General features: G+C 46.2%; 1 protein-coding gene across 3 annotated transcripts in view; it reads left to right on the forward strand.

The window, feature by feature from the left end:
- The window catches only part of LOC147106611 (N-acetyl-beta-glucosaminyl-glycoprotein 4-beta-N-acetylgalactosaminyltransferase 1-like), a 950,756-nt gene that overhangs the window by 488,898 nt on the left and 438,449 nt on the right, over positions 1-23,409 (forward strand). For 2 of the 3 annotated variants that reach the window (XM_086007621.1, XM_086007622.1), the window contains exon 3: positions 21,233-21,346. In XM_086007621.1, coding sequence (XP_085863747.1) covers positions 21,233-21,346 — 114 coding nt within the window. Of the gene's footprint in view, positions 1-21,232; positions 21,347-23,409 lie in introns of those variants that run through there. The other variant, XM_086007623.1, reaches the window with a different exon arrangement.

Here is a 23,409-nt window from a genome sequence, read left to right on the forward strand (position 1 = left end):
AGGGGACGCATCCGGTCGGGGTCGGGGCCGATGACTCCGTGTTCCACAACACAGCCAAGGATGGCGAGGCGGTTTGTGCGGAATATGCACTTCTCCTTGTTATATGTCAGGTTTAGGAGTTGGGCGGTGCGGAGGAATTTTTCGAGGTTTGCGTCATGGTCCTGCAAGTCACGGCCGCAGATGGTCACATTGTCCAGATATGGGAAAGTGGCCTGCAACGCATTTTGATCTACCATCCGGTCCATCTCCCTTTGGAAGACGGAGACCCCGTTGGTGACGCCAAAGGGAACCCTAAGGAAGTGATAGAGGCGGCCGTTTGCCTCAAAGGCAGTGTACTGGCGGTCCTCAGGGCGGATGGGGAGCTGGTGGTACGCTGATTTCAGGTCAATGGTCGAGAAGACGCGGTACTGCGCGATCTGGTTGACCATATCAGCTATACGGGGGAGTGGGTAGGCGTCCAGCAGGGTGTAGCGATTTATTGTCTGGCTGTAGTCGATGACCAGGCGCTGCTTCTCGCCGGTCTTAACGACCACAACCTGGGCTCGCCAGGGGCTGGTGCTGCCCTCAATAATCCCTTCTTTCAGGAGCCGCTCCACTTCGGTTTTAATGAAAACCCTGTCCCCGGCACTGTATCGCCTGCTCTTTGTGGCGATGGGCTTACAGTCGGGGGTGAGGTTAGCAAACAGTTGGGGGGGGTGACTCTGAGTGTGGAGAGGTTGCACCTGGTGCGCGGCGGGCAGTTTGGAAGCTGCTGGCTGCGGACTGTGAGTGGGGGTAGGGGTCCACCGTACGCCATCGTAACACTTTTAAGGTGGCACTGAAAATCTAACCCCAGCAGGACGGCAGCGCAGAGGTCAGGCAGGACCAGAAGTTTAAAATGATCGTACACGGTCCCGTCTACTACGAGTGTCACCACGCAGTAGCCGCCGATGTCTGCCGACTGGGACTCGGAGGCCATAGAAATCCGCTGTTGCGCAGGCAGGACTGGGAGAGAGCAACGCCGCACCGTGTCGGGGTGGATGAAGCTCTCCGTGCTCCCAGAGTCAAAAAGGCAGATTGTATCGTGACCATTTACCTTAATGTCCATTGTGGAACTGGCCAGTTGGTGCGGTCTCGCTTGGTCCAGTGTAACGGATGCCAGCGTAGGGGTCGGTGTGTCGCTGCGGGTATCAGATGAGGCGGTGTCGGGGGCCTGCTGCGTCCCGGCTGTCGTCCAAGATGGCGGCGTCCATGATCCCCATGTGGCTGGAGGCGTCCAAAATGGCTGCTGTACCGGTGATTCGCACATGGCCGGGGAGGTCCAAGATGGCGGCCCGCATGGCCCACACGCGGCGCTGCTGGGGTTCGGGGTGGCTTTGGCCCTGCAGACGCTAGCGTAGTGTCCCTTCTTCCCGCAGCCCGAGCAGATCGCGTTTTTCGCCGGGCAGCGCGCTCTGGGGTGTTTTGCCTGGCCACAGAAGTAGCATTTCTGGCCTTGGGGCACTGCTGTCTGGCCTTGGGACACTGCTGCGGTAGTTGGGCCGTTGTTGGGGTGTGGCTGGGGTGGCACGGCGCTATGAGGCGGTCCTACCGTGTCCCAGGCTGTCATTCCCCGCGGCGTCCACGGTGCAGAGGAGTAGGCATCCATGCCCTGGTAGGCTGCATCCAACGATAGTGCGAGTTCAGAGGCCTTGTTGAGGTCGAGGTTACTCTGCTCCAACAGTCGCTGTCGGGTGTAATTGGATCTGTGGCCCGCTACAAAAGCGTCCCGGATAAGTTCCTCTGTGTACACGGCGGCCTTTACATCCTTACAACCACAGGCCCGGCCAAGCACAGACAGTGCCTGAAGGTATTCCACGGTCGATTCCCCAGGTTGTTGTTTACGACTCCCCAGGAGGTGCCTGGCGTACACTTCGTTCACTGGGCGCGTGTACTGGTCCTTGAGGAGCTTGATAGCGTCCACGTACGAGGTCGCGTCTTGGATGACCGAGTACACTCGGTGGTTCACTTTGGAGGTCAGGACATCCAGTTTGTCCTCGTCCGATTTGATTGCTTCGGAGGCGGTCAGGAATTTTTCGAAACACTTAAGCCAGTGAGTAAACTTGGTGGATGAGTCCGCCTCCCGATGATCTAAGTCCAGGCATGCTGGTGTGAGGATCTTCTCCATTATAAAAATTTTGTTAATAAAATTGATGCGCTATCAATTACTCATAAAAGACTGAGAGTTAGAAGAGTAACTAAAGGCTTTTATTAACAACAGAATGGAGGTCTGCCTCGCGTGGTCGACCGGTCCATGATACTAAGGGCTGGGGAGCAGTCACCTTTATACTAGGACCTGTGGGAGGAGTCAGCCGAGGCATGTCCAGGCATGTACACAGTGGAATACAAACAGGACAAACAGGAATACAAACAGTGGTTTACCACAGTAATTATATTTTTTTCTCCAATACAAATGAAGACTTTTTAAACATTTGTTTCTGGGATGTGGGCATCGCTAGCAAGACCATCATTTATTGCCCATGAGGAGGTGATGGTGACCCACTTTCATGAACCGCTGCAGTCCGTGTGGTGAAGGTACTCCTATAGTGCTGTCAGGGAGGGAGTTCCAGGATTTTGACCCAGCGATGATGAAGGAACGCTGATATATTTCCAAGTCAGGATGGTGTGTAATTTGGAGGAGAACCTGCTGCAGGTGATGGTGTTCCCATGCGCCTGCTGCTCTTGCCCTTCTAGGTGGCAGAGGTTGTAGATTTGGGAGGTGCTGTTGAAGAAGCCTTGGCGAGTTGCTGCAGTGCATCTTGTAGATGGCACACACTGCAGCCACGGTGCGCCGGTGGTGGAGGGAATGATTGTTTAAGGTGGTGGATGGGTTGCCAATCAAGCGGGCTGCTTTGTCCTGGATGGTGTCGAGCTTCTTGAGTGTTGTTGGAGCTGCACTCATCCAGGCAAGTGGAGAGTATTCCATCACACTCCTGAGTTGTGCCTTGTAGATGGTGGAACAGCTTTGGGGAGTCAGGGGGAGAGACACTCGCCGCAGAATACCCAGCCTCTAACTTGCTCTTGTGGCCACAGTATTTATGTGGCTGATCCAGTTAAGTTTCTGGTCAATGGTGATCCCTAGGATGTTGATGGTGGGGGATTTGGCAATGGTAATGCCATTGAATGTCAAAGGGCGGTGGATAGACTTTCGCTTGTTGGAGATAGACATTGCCTGGCACTTGTGTGGCGCGAATGTTACTTGCCACTTATCAACCCAAACCTGAATGTTGTCCAGGTCTTGTTGCCTGCGGGCATGGACTGCTTCATTATCTGAGGAGTTATGAATGGAACTGAACACTGTGCAATCGTCAGCGAACATGCCCACTTTTGACCTTATGATGGAGGGAAGATCATTGATGAAGCAGCTGAAGATGGTTAGGCCTAGAACACTGCCCCGAGGAACTCCTGCAACGATGTCCTGCGGCTGAGATAATTGACCTCCAATAACCAAAACCACACCTGGAGTACTGTGCACAGTTTTGGTCTCCTTATCTAAGGAAGGATATACTTGGAGGCGGTGCAACAAAGGTTCACTAGATTGATTCCTGGGGTGAGAGGGCTGTCCTAAGATGAGAGATTGTGTAGAATGGGCCGATACTCTCTGGAGTTTAGAAGAATGAGAGGTGATCTCATTGAAACATACAAGATTCTGAAGGGGATTGACAGGGTAGATGCTGAGCGGTTGTTTCCCCTGGCTGGAGTGTCTAGAACTAGGGGGCATAGTCTCAGGATAAGGGGTAGGCCATTTAAGACCGAGATGAGGAGGAATTTCTTCGCTCAGAGGGTTGTGAATCTGGAAATCTCTGCCCCAGAGGGCTGTGAATGCTGAGTCTTTGAGTATATTCAAGGCTGAGAATAGATAGATTTTTGGACTCTAGGTGAATCAAGGGATTTGGAGATCGGGCGGGAAAGTAGAGTTGAGGTCGATGATTAGCCAAGATCAAATTGAATCGCGGAGCATGCTCGAGGGGCCGTATGGCCTACTCCTGCTCCTATTTCTTATGTTCTTATGTTCTTAACCATCTTCCTTTGCGCTCGGTATGACTCCAGCCAGTTGAGAGTTTCCCCCTGATTCCCATTGACTTCAATTTTACTGGGGCTCCTTGATGCCACACTCGGTCAAATGCTGCCTTGATGTCAAAAGCAGTCACTCTCACCTCACCCCTGGAATTCAGTTCTTTTGTCCATGTTTGGACCAACGCTGTAATGAGGTCTGGAGCCGAGTGGTCCTGACAGAACCCAAACTGAGCATCAGGGAGCAGGTTATTGGTGAGTAAGTGCCATTTGATAGCACTGACGACGACACCTTCCGTCACTTTGCTGATGATTGAGTGTAGACTGATGGGGCGGTATTTGGACGGATTGGATTTGTGCTGCTTTTTGTGGACAGAGCATACCTGGGCAGTTTTCCACATTGTCGGCTAGATGCCAGTATTGTAGCTGTACTGGAACAGCTTGGCTAGGCTAGAGGCGTGGCTAGTTCTGGAGCACAAGTCTTCAGCACGACAGCCGGGATGTTGTCGGGGCCCATAGCTTTTGCTGTATCCTGTGCGCTCAGCCATTTCTTGATATCACGTGGAGTGAATCGAATTGGCTGAAGACTGGCTTCTGTGATGGTGGGGACCTCAGGAGGAGGCCGATATGGATCATCCACTCGGCACTTCTGGCTGAAGATGGTTGCAAATGCTTCAACCTTGTCTTTTGCACTCATGTGCTGGGCTCTGCCATCATTGAGGATGGAGATATTCATGGCGTCTCCTCCTCTCGTTAGTTATTTAATTGCCCACCACCATTCATGACTGGATGTGGCAGAACTTCAGAGCTTTGGTCTGATCCATTGATTGTGGGATCGCTTAGCTCTGTCTATAGCATGCTGCTTCCGCTGTTTAGCGTTCATGTAGTCCTGTGTTGCAGCTTCCCCAGGTTGGCACCTCATTTGTGGAATGCCTGGTGCTGCTCCTGGTATGCTCTTCTACACTCCTCGTTGAACCAGGGTTGGTCCCCTGGATTGTTGGTAACTTTAGAGTGAGGGATATGCCGGGCCATGAGGTTACAGATTGTGGTGGAATACAATTCTGCTGCTGCTGATGGCCCACAGCGCCTCATGGATGCCCAGTTTTGAGCTGCTAGATCTGTTCTGAATCTATCCCATTTAGCACGGTGGTAGTGCCACACAACACGATGGAGGGTGTCCTCAGTGTGAAGACAGGACTTCGTCTCCACAAGGACTGTGCGGTGGTCACTGCTACCAATGCTGTCATGGACAAATGCATCTGCGACAGGTAGATTGGTGAGGACGAGGTCAAGTAGGTTTTCCCCTCGTGTTGGTTCTCTCACACCTGCCGCTGGCCCAGTCTGGCAACTTTGTCCTTCAGGACTCGGCTGCTCGGTCAATAGTGGTGCTACTGAGCCACTCATGCTGATGAACATTGAAGTCCCCCACCCAGAGTATATTCTGTGCCTTTGCTACCCTCAGTACTTCATTCAAGTGGTGTTCAACATGGACGAGTACTGATTCATCAACTGAGGAAGGGCGGTAGGTGGTAATCAGCAGGAGGTTCCCTTGCCCTGATGCCATGAGACTTCATGGGGTCTGGAGCCAATGCTGTGGACTCCCAGGGCCACTCCTTCCCAACTGTATACCACTGTGCTGCCACCTCTGGTGGGTCTGTCCTGCCCTTGGGACAGAACATACCCAGGGATGGTGATGGAGGAGTTTGGGACATTGGCTGACAGGTGTGATTCTGTGTGTATGACTATGTCAGGCTGTTGCTTGACTAGTCTGTGGGCCAGCTCTCCCAATTTTGGCCCAATTCCCCAGATGTTAGTGAGGAGGACTTTGCAGGGTTGACTGGGCTGGGTGTGCCGTTGTCGTGTCCAAAGCCGGTGCCGAGGTCGATGCCGGTTGGTCCGTCTGGCTTCATTCTTATTATTGTTTTTCGTAGTGGTTTGTCACAACTGAGTGGCTCACTAGGCCATTTCAGAGGGCAGTTAAGAGTCAACCATGTTGCCGTGGGTCTGGAGTCACATATAGGCCAGACCAGGTAAGCATGGCAGATTTCCTTCCCTAAAGGGGCATTAGTGAACCAGATGTTTTTTTTTATGACAATCCGATAGTTTCATGGTTACCATTACTGATACTAGTTTTTTATTTTGGGTTTATTTAATTACGTGAATCACGGGAACGGTAGCATGGTGGTTATGTTACTGGACTTGTAATCCAGAGGCCTGGACAAATGATCCAGAGACGTGAGTTCAAATCCCACTACGGCAGCTGTGGAATTTAAATTCAGTTAATTAAATAAATCTGGAATAAAAAGCTAGTATCAGTAATGATGACCATGAAACTACCAGATTGTCGTAAAAACCCATCTGGTTCACTAAAGTCCTTTAGGGAAGGAAATCTGCCATCCTTACCCGGTCTGGCCTATATGTGACTCCAGACCCACAGCAATGTGGTTGACTCTTAACTGCCCTCTGAAATGGCCTAGCAAGCCACTCAGTTGTAAATAAACGCTACAAGAAACAATAAGAATAAAACCAGACGGACCACCCGGCATCGACCTCAGCACCGAAAACAGACACGACAACGGCACACCCAGCCCAGTCGACCCTGCAAAGTCCTCCTTCATCGTCGCTGGGTCAAAATCCTGGAACTCCCTCCCTAACAGCACCGTGGGAGTACCTTCACCACACGGACTGCAGCGGTTCAAGAAGGTGGCTCATTACCACCTTCTGAAGGGCAATTAGGGATGGGCAATAAACGCCGGCCTTGCCAGCGATGCCCACAACCCATGAACGAATTTAAAAAAAATTAAATTCCCCAGCTGGCGTGGTGGGATTTGAACTCACGTCCCTGAGTCACGTCACAAGTTCAAGACTCTGGATTATTAGTCCGGTAACATAACCACTATGCTACTGTTCCCAGATACAGCTAGGTACAGCTTAAGTTATAAAGGCTGGATAACTACATGTTTTCACGTGTCAGTCTTTCAATTAGACTGTTGTTCAGTTGTCTGCTTTTCAGGGATTGTGCCAGCTTTTTGGAATCCGGTCAGCTATTACTAGTTGGCACATAGGGGAGCTAAAACTTGTTAGCCACTCACGTTCTGAGCAGTGTCCTGATAAGGTAGTACTGAAGAAAAGGAGAGCTGTTATGTTATGCCATTTAGGACAGAAATGAGGAGGAATTTCTTCACCCAGAGAGTGGTGAACCTGTGGAATTCTCTACCACAGAAGGCAGTAGAAGCCAATTCATTAAATATATTCAAGAAGGAGTTGGATATATTTCTCAAGGCTAAAGGGATCAAGGGGTATGGGGAGAAAGCAGGGACAGGGTACTGAATTTGGATGATCAGCCATGATCACGTTGAATGGCGGAGCAGGCTCGAGGGGCCGAATGGCCTACTCCTGCTCCTATCTTCTATGTTATAAAACAGAGGGCCTTTTAAATGCTACTTGAAGCCTCCAGTGTGGTTGAGAGTTGCTCTGAAGGTAGATTATGATAGAACACATGGTCAGATCAAGAGATGACGCAGAATCAGTAGAGTGTTTATCTGCAAAGGCCTGTAATTACACAAAAATATTCCTAAATTGTTTTTCTGTTGGCCGAAATCTGTGAGAAACTAATGGGCGCCAAGTCCAATTCTTCAACAGTGATAACCTACTTTCATAATAGCTGTCATCTGCTCTGAAGAGGTTTCAAGTCGTGCTTTATAAGCCCTCTGCTTTCACCTAACCGCTCTTCTCTCCTTTGCTATTCCCTGAAGAAGATGCTGCTCAGTGGGGTGGCATCCTCCGGGTCTGAAGATGCCATTGCACTGGGTTGGTATTCAATCCAGTGGATCGCAAGCTGCCTTGCCGGTTTGGGACATTATTGTTCAAAGCCTGCTCAAGTCCCCTGAAGTGCCAGTCCTCTGTGGTACCTTTGGAGCCGGGTTCAGTTTCACAGTGGTTAATGTGCCACCAGGTATAAAGTTACAGATTGTGAGGCATCCTGTGATAGGACCGCCCAAAACTGGCAGACCGTTTGCTGTGAATTCTGTAGTTAGATAAAAAGTAAAGCGGTTTTAGTAAAAATGTAAAAAATGTTCACAGGGTTGACTTTAAATGTGAATTTTAAAGATCAAAGCTGGAAGTGCTGCCAGTTGGCAAGCCATTTCTCTGGCAGTCCTGAAGCCCAGTCACATCCTAATGAGATTGTTTGTTAACATACTTCAAGGAGTATTTTGTGTACATATTTATGTATGAGAGAGAATCATTACTGCTTTATTTCACTAAATAAACATATTTATTGGGGATATTTGATATTTGTTTTAATTAAAGCCGCACAGTAAAGTTAACTGCCCTGTGAAATATCTAAAATTTATTTCTATATTTGTGAATTTTCATATGGTTATTTTACCAAGCAGTTTCTCTTTATAATTTCTTTGTCCAGTGTTTTTTTTCTCCTTCCTTATGCCAGATATCCATTCACATTTCATATACTGGTTAGATCTGCAGCGAGATGCCTCTTTCGCCTCCTCTGTGCAGTGCTTAGTGCTTGTAGAGATTTCTATCACGTGCAGTGCTGTTTATCGCCTGGCTCCTCCCTGTGTAGAAGCTGTCCTGCCTTATGCCACTTGAAACATGTAAATTATCCTCATTTAGATCTGTGAATCATCTTCAAGGGCCCTCTTTACACTGACTGAATTAATCAATTTTTATATTATGAATCCAAAAAGTAATTCAGGAGAAACTTCTTTAGCCAGAGTGCTTAGAATGTGGAACTTGCTACCGCATGGAGTGGTTGTGGCGAATAGGATTGATGCATTTAAGGTGAAGCTAGATAAGTACATGAGAAAAGAAAAGAAAGACTTATACTGTATATCTATTATTACAATAGCAAAATACTGTGGATGCTGGAAATCCGAAATAACAACAGAAAATGCTGGAAAAACTCAGCAGGCCAGGCAACATCTTCGACCTGAAACGTTAACTCTGTTTCTCTCTCCACGGATGCTGCCTGGCCTGCTTGAGTTTTTCCAGCGTTCTCTGTTGTTATTACATATCTAAAGTGCCTTTCACGGCCACCGGACGTCTCAAAGCGCTTTACAGCCAATGAAGTACTCCTTGGAGTGGAGTCACTGTTGCAAGGTCGGAAACGCAGCAGACAATTTGCACACAGCAAGCTCCCACAAACAGCAATGTGATAATGACCAGATAAACTGTTTTTGTTATGTTGATTGAGGGATAAATATTAGCCAGGACACTGGGGATAACTCCCCTGCTCTTCTTTGAAATAGTGCCACAGGATCTTTTCCACCTGAGAGAGCAGACAGGGCCTCAGTTTAATGTCTCATCCAAAAGACGGCACCTCCTACAGTGCAGCACTCCCTCAGCACTGCACTGGAATGTCAGCTTAGATTTATGTGTTCCCACAACCTTCTGACTCAGAGGCAAGTGTGCGACTAACTGAGCCACAAGCATGAGGGAGATAGGATTAGAAGAATATGCTGATAGGGTGAGATGAAGAGGATTGGGAGGCGACCTGTGTGGGGCATAAACACCGGCATAGACCAGTTGGGCCGAATGAACTGTTTCTGTGCTGTAATTTCTATGTAATTCTATGTAACTTTTGTTTGGTAATTTTACCATGTTTTGGAGATCAAAACACTGTTTCCTACATTATCACAGTGGCTACACTTCAAAAGTACTTAATTGGCTGTAAAGCGGTTTGGGACGCATTGCTGATCATCTTCCAACATTCGATGGAATCTGGAACAGTACCCATGGATTGGAGGGTAGCTAATGTTACCCCACTGTTCAAAAAAGGTGGTAGAGAGAAAACGGGGAATTACAGACCAGTAAGCCTGACATCGGTAGTGGGGAAAATGCTAGAGTCCATTATAAAAGATGTAATAACAGAGCACTTGGAAAACAGCGACAGGATCGGCCAAAGTCAACATGGATTTACAAAAGGTAAATCGTGCTTGACTAATCTACTGGAATTTTTTGAGGATGTAACTGATAAAATAGATAAGGGAGAACCAGTGGATGTGGTATATTTGGACTTTCAGAAGGCTTTCGATAAGGTCCCGCATAAGAGATTAGCGTGTAAAGTTAAGGCACATGGGATTGGTATTGACTTGGATAGAAAACTGGTTGGCAGACAGAAAGCAAAGAGTTGGAATAAACGGGTCTTTTTCTGAGTGGCAGGCAGTGACTAGTGGGGTACCACAGGGATCAGTCCTTGGACCCCAGCTATTCACAATATATATTAATGATCTAGACAAGGGAACTAGATATAATATCTCCAAATTTGCAGACGACACAAAGTTGGGTGGGTGTGTGTGCTGTGAGGAGTATGCCGAGAAACTCCAGGATGATTTGGACAGGTTGGGTGATTGGGCAGAAGCATGGCAGATGCAATATAATGTGGATAAATGTGAGGTTATCCACTTTGGTGGCAAAAACAGGAAGGCAGATTATTATCTGAATGGCAATAGATTGGGAGAAGGGGAAGTGCAACGAGACTTGGGTGTCCTTGTGCACCAGTCGCTGAAGGTAAGCATGCAGGTGCAGCAGGCGGTTAAGAAGGCAAATGGTATGTTGGCCTTCATAGTGAGAGGGTTTGAGCACAGGAACAAGGATGTCTTACTGCAGTTGTACAGGGCCTTGGTGAGACCACATCTTGAGTATTGTGTGCAGTTTTGGTCGCCTTATCTGAGGAAGGATGTTCTTGCCATGGAAGGAGTTCAGCGAAGATTCACCAGGCTGATACCTGGGATGGCAGGAATGACGTATGAGGAGAGATTGGGTCGATTGGGCTTGTACTCGCTGGAGTTTAGAAGAATATGAGGGGATCTCATTGAAACTTACAAAATTCTGACAGGACGGGACAGACTAGATGCAGGAAGGATGTTCCCGATGGTCGGGGAGTCCAGAACCAGGGGTCACAGTCTAAGGATAAAGGGTATGCCATTTAGGACAGAAATGAGGAGGAATTTCTTCACCCAGAGAGTGGTGAACCTGTGAAATTCTCTACCACAGAAGGCAGTAGAGGCCAATTCATTAAATATATTCAAGAAGGAGTTGGATATATTTCTTAAGGCTAAAGGGATCAAGGGATATGGGGAGAAAGCAGGGACAGGGTACTGAATTTGGATGATCAGCCATGATCACATTGAATGGCGGAGCAGGCTCGAGGGGCCGAATGGCCTACTCCTGTTCCTATCTTCTATGTTTCTATGTTTCTATGTCTGGTGGTCGCGAAAAGTGCTATATAAATGCAAGCCTTTCTTTTTTTCCTTTTCTTTATCACGTACTGTGATTACATCAATTTTCCTGTGAAAAGGGCAAATCGGTGGCCTTCAGCGTTTTTTCCTGCAAAATGTTGCAATTGCAAGTTTTACTTTGGTGCAGATTCAGAACAATGCGTTTTATTGGAATGCTAACATATTTGTTGTGCTTATTGGTATCTTGCAGTAATACAGACAATACTTCTAATGCAAGATTTGTGCTAACTTTAGGGGAAATTACTGGTTGGATTGTGACAGAGCTTGAGAGCTTAAGGGGTTTTAAATATCTGGAAAGGACATAGATACTGGCACAGGTATGATGGGCTGAATGGCTTCCTTCTGTGCTGTAATATTCTATGATTCTATGATACTAAGATTATCCCCAAATTTATAGGTAAATGACTAACTGGTTATTAATCTCACTTCTGTTTGTAGGATCTTGCTATGTGGAATCTGGCTGTCGTGTTTGCTTATAAGATGACAACCACAGCATTTTAAAGTCATTTATTATATGAGAAGTACTTTTAGATATTCCTGAGACGTGATAAGACACTGTATAAATGCTAGCCTTCTTTCCTTCCCTCCTTCCTTTCTTAAAAATACCTTTGTATGTGTGTGATGAAAATCCAACTCTATAAATTATAACGGGCCGGATATTCCGATCCCTACGGGTGTGTACGTGTTGCGTACACACCCGTAGGGACATCGGAAATGCTGGTTTCAGGCATGCACTGCGCATGCGCTGAAAACCGGCATTTCCGATCTGTCAAGAATGCTCTTGACAGATCGGACGCCTGCCCTGGAGAGGGGCCTCTGCGGGCGGATAGTTCTGCTTTCTGGAGAACCGCCGCCTGCAGAAAACCCTTAGAAATCTTACGCCTGGTAAAAGCAAGCGTAAGGCCTACTTTTACCAGCAAAAGATTTGAAATTTTTTTTTTTTTTTTTACTTATTTATCATTTAAAAATACTTTTAATAAAGGTAAGTTTATTTTTAGCCCTGTAAAAAACTTTAATTATTTTTTTCAAAAATTTAATTTTTGTTAAAATATTTAATTTATTGTAATTTCAACTAATTTTAAAAATGTGATTAAAAATAAAATGTATTTAATATTTTTAAGTGTTTTTGGGGTGATCGCCATTCATATATTTGACAGGTCTGTCTGTCAAGTGTATAAAGGGAGATTCCCTTCTTTGATTGGCTCCCCATGGCCCCGTGATCCCAGGGACACTTGCAAACCACATGTGCCTCTGGGATACGTGGGCCCTGGACATTTCGAGTTGGAGAGGCCCAGGAGCGGAAGTGTCCGGACCTCGGGAGCCCTCAGGTAAGGGTGTAGATTTTTTCCAGATTGGAGGTCTCCGCACGCGGGAAGCCTCCGATCGGAAAATACGGCCCAACATTTTGATAAAATATTTTTATTCATATATGTGGGGTTTAAATGATTGTTTTTGAACTAACTGATGTTAACTTGGAAGCTGTCACCTGTCAGCTACAAAATGGAGTGTTGGAGGACGGGGCACAGACCAGGGCCTTTAATAGATCTTTTCCTATTGCTAATCAGGTGATGCCTTGTCAAGACTGTGATTAGATATGCAAGGCCTAGGTTAGGTATAAATGGAAATTCTTAATTTGATGCATCCATGTTTGATGCACCACTTATCTTTGAGTTGATTTGATTGACAGTGTCGTGTATTGATTGCGAGGTTGACACCAGTCAATACGGTAATGTAATGTGCATTGCATTATGGGAATTACCCGGGAAAACGGCAGTCGGCCATTTTACCCAATAAAAGTGAACACTGCAGTTATAAGCCTGTCTGCCTGACTCTGATTTAATTCGACGTATCTACATGCTTGATTGAACGCATTCAAGCATAGATACAACATTGGCGACGAGGATAACGAACCGAATCATTTTAGATAGGTAGTTGCCCAAGTTTCAGTTAGCTAGGATGGAGAAGACTGGCATTCAAAATTTTGCATGCTTCGCCGAGCCAGCCACGTTGGGTCCAAGATGGATGAGGTGGTTAACGTCTTTTGAGCTTTATGCCGACGGCAAAGGACTCATTATCGACGATACCTCTACAGGTGCCACAAAGCAGAGGAGAAGAGCTCTACTTCTACACCTAGCAGGACCAGATGTCCAGGATATCTTTTCGACTCTACCGGACACAGGAGAGCCAGCAGACTACACGGTGGCGGTTAGTGCTTTGAATCACTACTTCATGCCCCAGGTCAACGCAGCATTTGCTAGACAGACTTTTCATAAGTTGTCCCAGAAGACAGGTGAGACTGTGCAACAATTTGCTACTCGCTTGCGACAGGCTGCTAAAGACTGTGCTTTTGGGGGGGATGCGGATAATCAAATAAGAGACGCTATCCTGAGTAGGTGCACGTCAGCCTATGTGCGGAGGAAATTGCTAAAGGAAGGGCAAGGTCTAACGCTCGCCTGCACGTTACAATTGGCCTCACAATGTGAAAACGTCGAGGAGCAGATGTCAGCCATGTCATGTACAGAGAAGGCGGAGACAGATACTGTTCGTCGTGTTACACAGAAAAGAGGGTATTATGCGAAAAGCTCGACAGAGAAACCAAAGGGAAATGGCGATAGGAACGAAAGGAAATGTTACAGATGTGGACACACAGACCACATGGGCAGAGATCGGAAATGCCCAGCACGCGGACAAACGTGTCATAAGTGCAAGGGAAAGGATCATTTCTCCAAAGTATGCCACACAAAGGGTACAAAGAAACACAGTGTGAACAATGTAGAGGAACAAAATGACTTTGCATTTGCTGTTACTGGAAATAACGTGACAGAGAGACTCACCTTTTGTGTGGGGGGAGTAAACCTGAGAATGTTAATTGATTCGGGTGCAACTAGTAATGTGATAGATGAGAATACATGGGAAGGATTAAAGTCAGAACACATTAAGTGTCAGTCACATGTCCCTAAGACAGAGAGAAAGTTATTCTCTTATGCTTCTAGCCGACCACTGTCAGTTAAAGGTGTATTCACATGTGGGATTACAATAGGTAAGAGAACTGAGCAGGCGGAGTTCATTGTGGTTAAAGGCCATGGAGAGCCGTTGCTAGGAAGGGAGACAGCCATGAAACTGGGAGTTTTAAAAATAGGCGCAGATGTCTCAGCTGTGGTAGATGTAAGACAGCTACTAGAACAGCGGTATCCAAAGGTGTTCCAGGGAGTAGGAAGGCGGAACACAAAACAGATCTGTTTGTATATTGACCCACAAGTGAAGCCTGTGGCCCAGCCACTCAGGCGTATACCATTCAACTTAAGGGGGGCAGTAGAGGCCAAAATAAAACAATTAAGGGACATGGACATTATTGAACCTGTAACTGGTCCCACCCCATGGGTAAATCCTGTGGTTATTGTACCAAAAGCGGATAAGGACGTAAGGTTATGCCTAGACATGAGAGTAGCAAACCAGGCAATAGTGAGGGAACGATATCCAATCCCCACCGTTGATGAGATACTCCAAGGTATGAACGGCTCGATGGTGTTTAGTAAGCTAGACCTGAAATGGGGTTATCACCAGCTAGAACTGACCCCTGAGTCACGAGAAATCACAACGTTTGCAGTACATAACGGAATATACAGGTACAAGAGGCTGATATTCGGTGTATCTTCAGCTAGTGAGCAATATCAGCATGAGATAGCTAATGCCGTAGCTGGAATAGAAGGTGTTGAAAACATCTCAGACGACATTATCATGCATGCACACGACCAGGAAACGCACGACAGACGCCTGCACGCTGTCATGACCAGAGTAATGGAAAGTGGACTGACACTAAACTCAGAGAAGTGCCAATTCAACATGGACCGATTGATTTTCATGGGAATCCTGTTGTCTGAAAAGGGCATCGGACCAACAGCAGAGAGAGTGCGAGTGGTGGCAGAAGCTCGGGAACCAGAGAATGCTACAGAGGTGAGGAGTTTCTTGGGACTCGTTGGGTACAGTAGCAGATTCATCCCGCAGTTTGCAACGCTATCAGAGCCACTGCGACGCCTGATGAGAAAAGACACACCATTTAAATTTGGATCACAACAGAGACAGTCATTCAGTGCACTCAAGGAAGAGTTGGCCAGAGCCGGCACTTTAGCATATTTTGATAAGAACGCACCAACCAAGGTGATAGCAGACACCAGTCCTGTAGGTTTAGGCGCAGTACTAGTTCAGGACCAACAGGGACAAGAGGTGCCAATATGCTATGTAAGTCGTAGTTTAACAGACTGTGAGAGGAAATACTCTCAAACAGAGAGAGAGGCCTTAGCTCTTGTATGGGCTTGTGAGAGGCTGCATCCATATGTGTATGGCCAAAAATTTAACTTGGTAACTGACCATAAGCCATTACAAGTGATATATGGCCCACACTCTAAACCCTGTGCCCGTATAGAGAGATGGGTACTTAGATTACAGCCGTACGATTTTAAGGTGATACACATTCCAGGCAAGCAAAACATTGCAGACCCACTGTCACGATTGCTGGGGGAGACAGCAAAACAGGAGAGACATTCTCTTGGCTCAGATGAATACGTGAGATTTGTAGCTGTGAGTGTGACACCAAAAGCACTCACTACTAGAAAGGTGGAGGAAGCCTCTGCTACCGACCCAGAGCTGATTGAGGTACGGAAGGCAATCACAAACGGACATTTTGAGAACTGTAAAGCTTATGCAGCAATTGCAAACGAGCTGTGCATAGTGGGGTACCTAGTTTTTCGGGGAACACGCATCGTGCTACCCGCAGTGTTACACGCATGAGCCCTGGTGTTAGCACATGAAGGACACTTGGGAATAGTTGGAACAAAGCAACATCTCAGAACCAAGGTTTGGTGGCCTGGCATGGACAAGGCAGCTGAAAAACACTGTAAAGCGTGCCACGGCTGTCAGATAGTAGCCAGACCCGACCCACCTGAACCGTTGAGACCAACACCATTACCGGAGGGCCCCTGGCAGGATGTAGCTATAGACTTACTGGGACCCCTGCCATTCAACCACTCCATCCTTGTGGTAGTTGATTATTATAGTCGCTACTATGAATACGACATCATGACCTCCACAACAACAGAGAAGGTTATTGATAGTTTAGAGTCAATCTTCAGCCGTCATGGTTTGCCAATCACCTGCAAATCTGATAATGGTCCCCAGTTCAGATCTGAATTATTCAAAGAATACTGTGAAAACAACGGGATCAAACACCTGAAAACGACAGCAAAATGGGCTCAGGCTAACGGAGAAGTTGAGTGCCAGCTTGCATCACTGATGAAGAGAATCAGAATTGCTCAGTCAGAAGGACTAGATTGGAAACGTGAACTTAGAAAATATGTGACTGTGTACAGGAGCATTGACCATGCCACGACAGGAAAGAGCCCGGCAGAGCTGCTCTTTAAACGGAAAATGAGAGGAAAGCTGCCAGACATCACTGAGTCGCGCGCAGACATGGAAGTACGTGACCGGGATGCAGAACAAAAAAGGCAAGTCCAAACTGTACGCAGATGAACAGCGGAGAACACAATACTCAGAGGTGGAAGTTGGCGACACGGTGCTGGTACGGCAGGACAAAGTGGACAAGTTCACCACTCCTTTTAATGCCACACCCTACAAAGTTTTGAGTAAAACAGGGAGTCAAGTAGTAGTAGAATCTCCAGACGGAGCACGCTACTCGAGAACCACTACGATTGTGAAGAAATACAGAACCAATGGACCATGAGCAGGAGGAAACACAAGGGACTGAGGACAGTATAGTCGACCCTGACACACATACCACTGTGACACAGGCAATACCCACTGACACCAACATGTCAGACATACCCAATACAGCCAGACCTCAAAGGGTTAAAAGAAAACCCCAAAGACTGTCTGATTATGTCACAACATAAACTGTGCGAGAACTGCATGGGTGATGTTAAATGTTTAAACCTGGGAATTATTTAGTTGTGTGGTAAGACACAAGTTTGTAAAAAGTTTATAAACCAAATAAGTTATGCAGTGTTATTGTAAGCAACTGTTTGTAAACTGCAAGTTTGTTTCCAAGGAAAAGGGGGATGTCATGTATTGATTGCGAGTTTGACACCAGTGATTACGGTAATGTAATGTGCATTGCATTATGGGAATTACCCGGGAAAACGGCAGTCGGCCATTTTACGCAATAAAGTGAATATCGCAGTTATAAGCCTGTCTGCCTGACTCTGATTTAATTCGACGTATCTACATGCTTGATTGAATGCATTAAAGCATAGATACAACAGACAGCTCTCTATCCAGAGGCCTATTGCTGGTCAATATGTACGGCAGCTATTTCTGTAATCCAAAGTTCAATATTGCTTGTGTCTAACACAATGTCTGAGCTTACTGCGGGAAGAAAGAACATTACCCAATTGATGTACAATATCATATCAGGAAGCTTATGGAAGTCGGTGTCTCCCAGAGTCTTGGGGCTGGACTTTGCCAGCTGAGACGAGTTGGGGGCGGGACTGCCGCCTTCTGGGTTCTAGTCCCACCCCCAGCGACGTCTGACGAACAGACGCCATTTTTCCTTGATTGGCCCTGCGGGCTTGTTGGTCAATTAAGGGAATGCTGGTGTCAGATGACGTCAGTGCATGATGCTTCATCTGTCAGTTTTCTTAACGGAACAGGCTCCATAATTTTTTGACAGGTGAATTGTCAGTGTTTGACAGGTTTGAGGTGCTGTCAAACACTGACAATCACTGTCCAAAGGTGAGCCCTTGTACCCAGGCTCACCAATGACTCTCCTTAGGAGAAAACAGATGGCAGCTGCATGTGAGATTACAGAAGCCATCTGTCAATTCTCCCGATCAGATGAGACTTCACAGAAACATCAAATCTTGTCACCTGCAGATACATATAAACAGAATAAAAATATTTCTCACTACATTCTCTCACCTGTCATACTTACCTGTGCACAACTGCACCCATCACACTACCATTGCAGCTGTCATTTGCACACTTACACTGCAGCAGACCCACAGCTCGCCTCGCTGACCCTGGCGGGGTTTCCCGCCATCGGGAATCCCGCATCAGCAGGCTGCAAATGGGGAAAAGCCTCTAAACTGCCTGTTAACTACCTGTTAACAGGCAGTTAACTGGCTCTAATCCTCTTCCCGCTGCTAGAAAACGGGTCGGAGACCCGCCTCCCGGGAAGATGGTTCGGAGGTGGGTTCGAAGCGGGGTTGGGACCCGCTCCCAATTTTTCCCGTTTTCCCAGCAGTCCCACCTCCAAACCCACCTCCTTAGGGCTGGGAAAATCCAGCAGCTTGGTGTTTACTGGATTGTGTACAAAGTGCTGTCTGAAGATATTTTTGTGGACCAATTCGATATTTGTTGTTTTATAAGTGTTAGGATCCTGCTGCATTCTTCTGCTCTGTGTAATCCTAATCTGAATTCTTGTAAATAAATTCAATTCAGCCTAAATGTCAGAGAGTCCAGAAGTGCATGGTGGGCATCCTCCATGGTGAAATAACACAGTTATAAAGGTTATTGTTAATCCTGGCATACTATTCATGTTCACAGCTTACATGAGCATGTAAGTCTCTGATCAATGAAGGCGTGAGCCTGTCTATGGAATGCATTTTGTCATGAACACAAATGGGGGTAAAGTGCAATTTTCTACTAGACAGCAATTATACCGTGCGGAGCTTTTCATTGTCCTTCATCTGTGAGGGAACATTTCATTGAGCATCTTCCATTCTGTGAGGTTCTTTCTAACTCTCTGACATAATTGAAGCCCCAAGGTAAAACCATCATGAGATGAATGTAAATGAATTAACAATGGCAATAATTAACAATTAACTCCGATGCAATGCTAACAAATGTGTCCCAGTGTTTGAGAACTCAGATCTTCGTAATCAAAAGTGGTGTTCCTCGCCCGTGTAAAATTAGGTTAAAATGGTCAGCCTGGTGATGGTTGAATACCTACAAAAAAAATTTCTATAAAGGTCCTGCGGGTATTTTAGGGAATAAACAGATTTGTTGCAATGTCGCGGTACACATTTGTGGTTTTGGAGGCATAGATGGCGAGAGCTCCATGCTGCTAAGCCTCACAGAATGAGCTATTGACCTTGGGCATATCATTGTGAAGGCAGGCCTCATGGTCGGGAAGAAAGGAAATGGCCTGTCGTCTTGACTGGAGTTAGGGCTCGGCCTAAGAGCAGCAATGGGGAAAAGCAGGAGGTTATTTTTCAAAAAGTAAAATGTGAATGGGCCTCATTAACTGGTGCCCTCAATTTTGTATATTGTGGTCACTTGTTTTTTTCAGTAATTGTTAAAATATTAATGATACACCCCTAACTCAAACAAGGACTGTAAATCATATTATATAATTGTACAGCTATGGACCCTTTTGAAACAACCCATTCAGAGAAGACTTGTCCTTTTTCAGTGCTCTACATTTGCAAAGCCTTTGGGCATATTAACAATAGGAATCCAAACCCTTTATGAAACATGCTTTCAAATACTTATTGTGCTATTCTGCAATATTACAATCACTGCATCTTTCAAGTTATTTAATTTCACCATTATCCATTGTCTGAGCCTTGCAAACCTCTCTCCTTTCAGCTCAAGTGGCAGATGACCTTGTGATTGAGAGTTTCAAAAGTTATGTTAAGCCATAAAACATAGAAAAATGGAATGTGAAGAGCTTTTTGTCTAAATTATGTGATGCATTCAACACAGTTTGTGACATCTCTTTATGTCTCTCAAGGATCCATCTTTCACCCTCTACACTTTTTCATTTACATGCTGCCTCTTATTGACAGCATCTCCAGTCATGGGTTCAGCTTTCATATGTACGCCGTTAAGACCCAGCTCTACCTCTCAATGACCTCTGATGATTCCTCCACTGCCTCTGTGCTGTCACAGTGCTTTTACAACATCCAGTCTTGGATGAACTGCATTTTCCTGTAGCTAAACATCGGGAAGACCAAAGCCATCATCTTTGGCCCATGTACAAACTCTGTACACTTGATGATGACTCTATCCCTTCTCTCCAGCCACTGTCTCAGGCTGAATAAGACTGTCCTATTTGATCCTGAGCTGAGTATCTGACTTCATATCCTCTCTATCACAAAGACCGCCTATTCCTTTGTAATATTGCCCACCTCTACCTTAGCTCCATCTGCCACTGAAACCTTTATTCGTGCTTTTGTCACAGCCAGACTCATTTACTCAATTTCTCCAATACTTATGTATTAGAACAAGTTTCAATTTTAGCTCATCGACAACGTTGGTGATTGTATCTTGTCCCACTTGCCCATCACCTCTGCCCCTGCTGACCCACTTTCGCTCACAGTCCCCCAATGTCTCCGTTTAAGATTCTAATTCTTGGGTTAAAACCTCACCATGGCCTCACCCCTCTGTACCTTTGTAACCTCCTTCAGCCCTACAATCCCCACTCACCCCCTGAACTCTCTGTTCCTCTCACTCCAGCCTCTTGTGTGTCATCTCTCTCTCCCCCCCACCCCTCCCTGTCCCCATTAACCCATTATTGGTGGCCGTGCCTTCAGACGCTTGGCCCCTACTCCCTGGAATTGCCTCCCTAAACCTCTCTGCCTATCTTCCTCCCTCTCCTCCTTCAAGACCCTGCTTAAAACATATCTTTTTGACCAAGCTTTTGGTCATCCCTGCTAATATCCTCCTTTTTCTCCTATGCATCTGTGAAGCACCTTTGGATGTTTTTCTACATTAAAGTTATGAATGGTGGTTGGTTGTTCTTCCACAAACAAAAAGTTTCACAAATACATTAAGGGAAATGCTGCCCCTTTAATGGCAATGATCTGATAAATGGCACAATATGATTACCACCAGGTCATCCCAACTTGCATCTAAAAATATACCTCTGGGCTTGTCACATGTTTGTTCTGTTGTGATAGATAATCTTTTGTTTTATTTGACAGCTGGACACACCGAGCAAATATGGTAGATCTTCACAAGATGAGCTTGACGATTATCCAAGAGGATCCAGACAGCCTTTGAACTTGACTCAAACATGTTTGCCATGGAAACCAGAGGTAAGGATCAGAGATGAAAAGAAATGTTTGGAAATACTGCACAAAACACTAGTCTAGTATCTTCAGCAGACACACTTTAAATCAAATAAGACTTTTTTTTCCCTATGTTTTTCCCTCCACTCTGTGCAGACAAAGAAGTACCAAGAAAATTCTAAGCCCTTTTTTTTCCGAAAATTGATATTGCTTTGTATCTTCTCCACTTACAATCACCTACAGCCTATACTGATGGACGCTGTTGTATAAAGCTGTGAAACGCAAGCAAATGCGCACTGCCAGTGCTCCAATGTGTTTAGGAACTGGTGCATGAAGTGTAGAAAATAGAGTCAATAACTGGCAGTTTGGGACAAATCTTTTCTAAATCTGTACATGTTTTACCTAAATCACAGACCAAATAAAGCTTTATTTGTTTTTATAATCTAATCATTTTTTATTAAAGTCTACTCTCTTGCTCTCTCTCTCATGTTTTCTCATTCTCTTCATTCTGTCTCAGTAATATAAAACCAACTCCATTTGCAGCAGATGCTTTCTCTTTCTACAGGTGCTGAGAGACTCCCTAAGGCCCACCTTGCTTAAGTGAATTTGAAGCCTTTCTATTTACCACAAATGTCAGCACTCTGCTCTATTTCCATTCCAGTCTGCGTACGGCAAATATACACACAAAACTCATCCCTGTACCAGGCCAGATTTGATCCCCAACATCCTCACTCTGTTGAAACCATATCACACATTCTTATACTTTTCCTCAGAATCTCATAACCATCAAACTCCTTAACTGTCTCACTCTTCCCTACATTCTCCAGGCTTTTACACCCAAGTGTGGTGTCACCTAGTTATTCACAGAATCCCTACAGTGCAGATAGAGGCTATTTCGGCCCATCGAGCCTGCACCGACACATATCCCACCCGATCCCCGTAACCCCTATACCAACACATATCCCACCCTATCCCCGTAACCCCACGTATTAATCCCCCTAACACTAAGGGTCAATTTATCATAGCCAATCAACCTAACTCGCACATCTTTGGACTGTGGGAGGAAACCGGAGCACCCGGAGGAAACCCACGCAAACACAGGGAGAATGTGCAAACTCCACACAGACAGTCGCCCGAGGTCGGATTCGAACCCGGGTCCCTGGCGCTGTGAGGCAACAGTGCTAACCACTATGCCACCGTGCTGCCCTCTTGATTTGCCTCACCTCTCTTATTCGCTTCAGTTTGGTAGAGTTCTGCACTATGGGCCTTAGCTCTTCACCTAGACTTTGCAAATTACAGTACTGTTGCGTCACCTCAACCTCAAAGGAGCACCTGCTACTGCACAAGTGTGACATTTCAACCCTGATTTTAACCTAATCCGCTTGGTGGGAATGGGCCAATGCCTGTTTTACACCCCTCCAAATTTTACGCTTTATTGACTTCAGTGGAGTGTAGAATCGAGTCAGGGTGTAAAAAGGACATCCAACCCAAACCCGTCCCTTTCCCGCCGGACAGGTTAGCTTCAAATTGGGGCTTTCATTACCTATACCAACTGTCCATAAGTGAGATTGTCCATTCAGTATCATTGATAAATTATGGGCAGTTTTATGCTATGGACTCATGGGGCTGGATTTTCATTGAGGAGTTGGGTAGGAGGCTGGACTACAACTTTCGGGGTTGTTTTCCCACCTCCATCGAGTTCTAGCCAACCCACGTGATTTTGACTTGATTGACCTTGTTGAGCCCACCCAGCGGGCTCAGCAGGCCAATTAAGGGCCACCCGGCAACAGGTGACGTCACAGATTGATATTTCACCTGTCAAGACCTTTTGACAGATGAAATATCAGCGTTTGACAGCTGTTTGAAGCTGTCAAACACTGACAATCTGTACTCCAGGTTAATTCCTTCCTCTCAGGATGATTTAGAGATCTCCCCGGAACCGAAAGCTGAATGCTGCAATTTTTGACAGATCGCGGCCATTCTGCTTTCTGTGCCGGTGAGATGAGGGACTCCCGAGACCTGAAGGAAGGAAGCCTGTAAAGGTAAGTACGCGTAAGTAAAACTTCTTTAAACACTTTACACACTTACCT

The sequence above is a fragment of the Somniosus microcephalus genome, chromosome 15 (genome assembly GCF_052327205.1).
Source record: "Somniosus microcephalus isolate GS21.2 chromosome 15, FLI_Smic_1.0, whole genome shotgun sequence".
In the NCBI taxonomy this organism is placed as follows: Eukaryota; Metazoa; Chordata; class Chondrichthyes; order Squaliformes; family Somniosidae; genus Somniosus; species Somniosus microcephalus.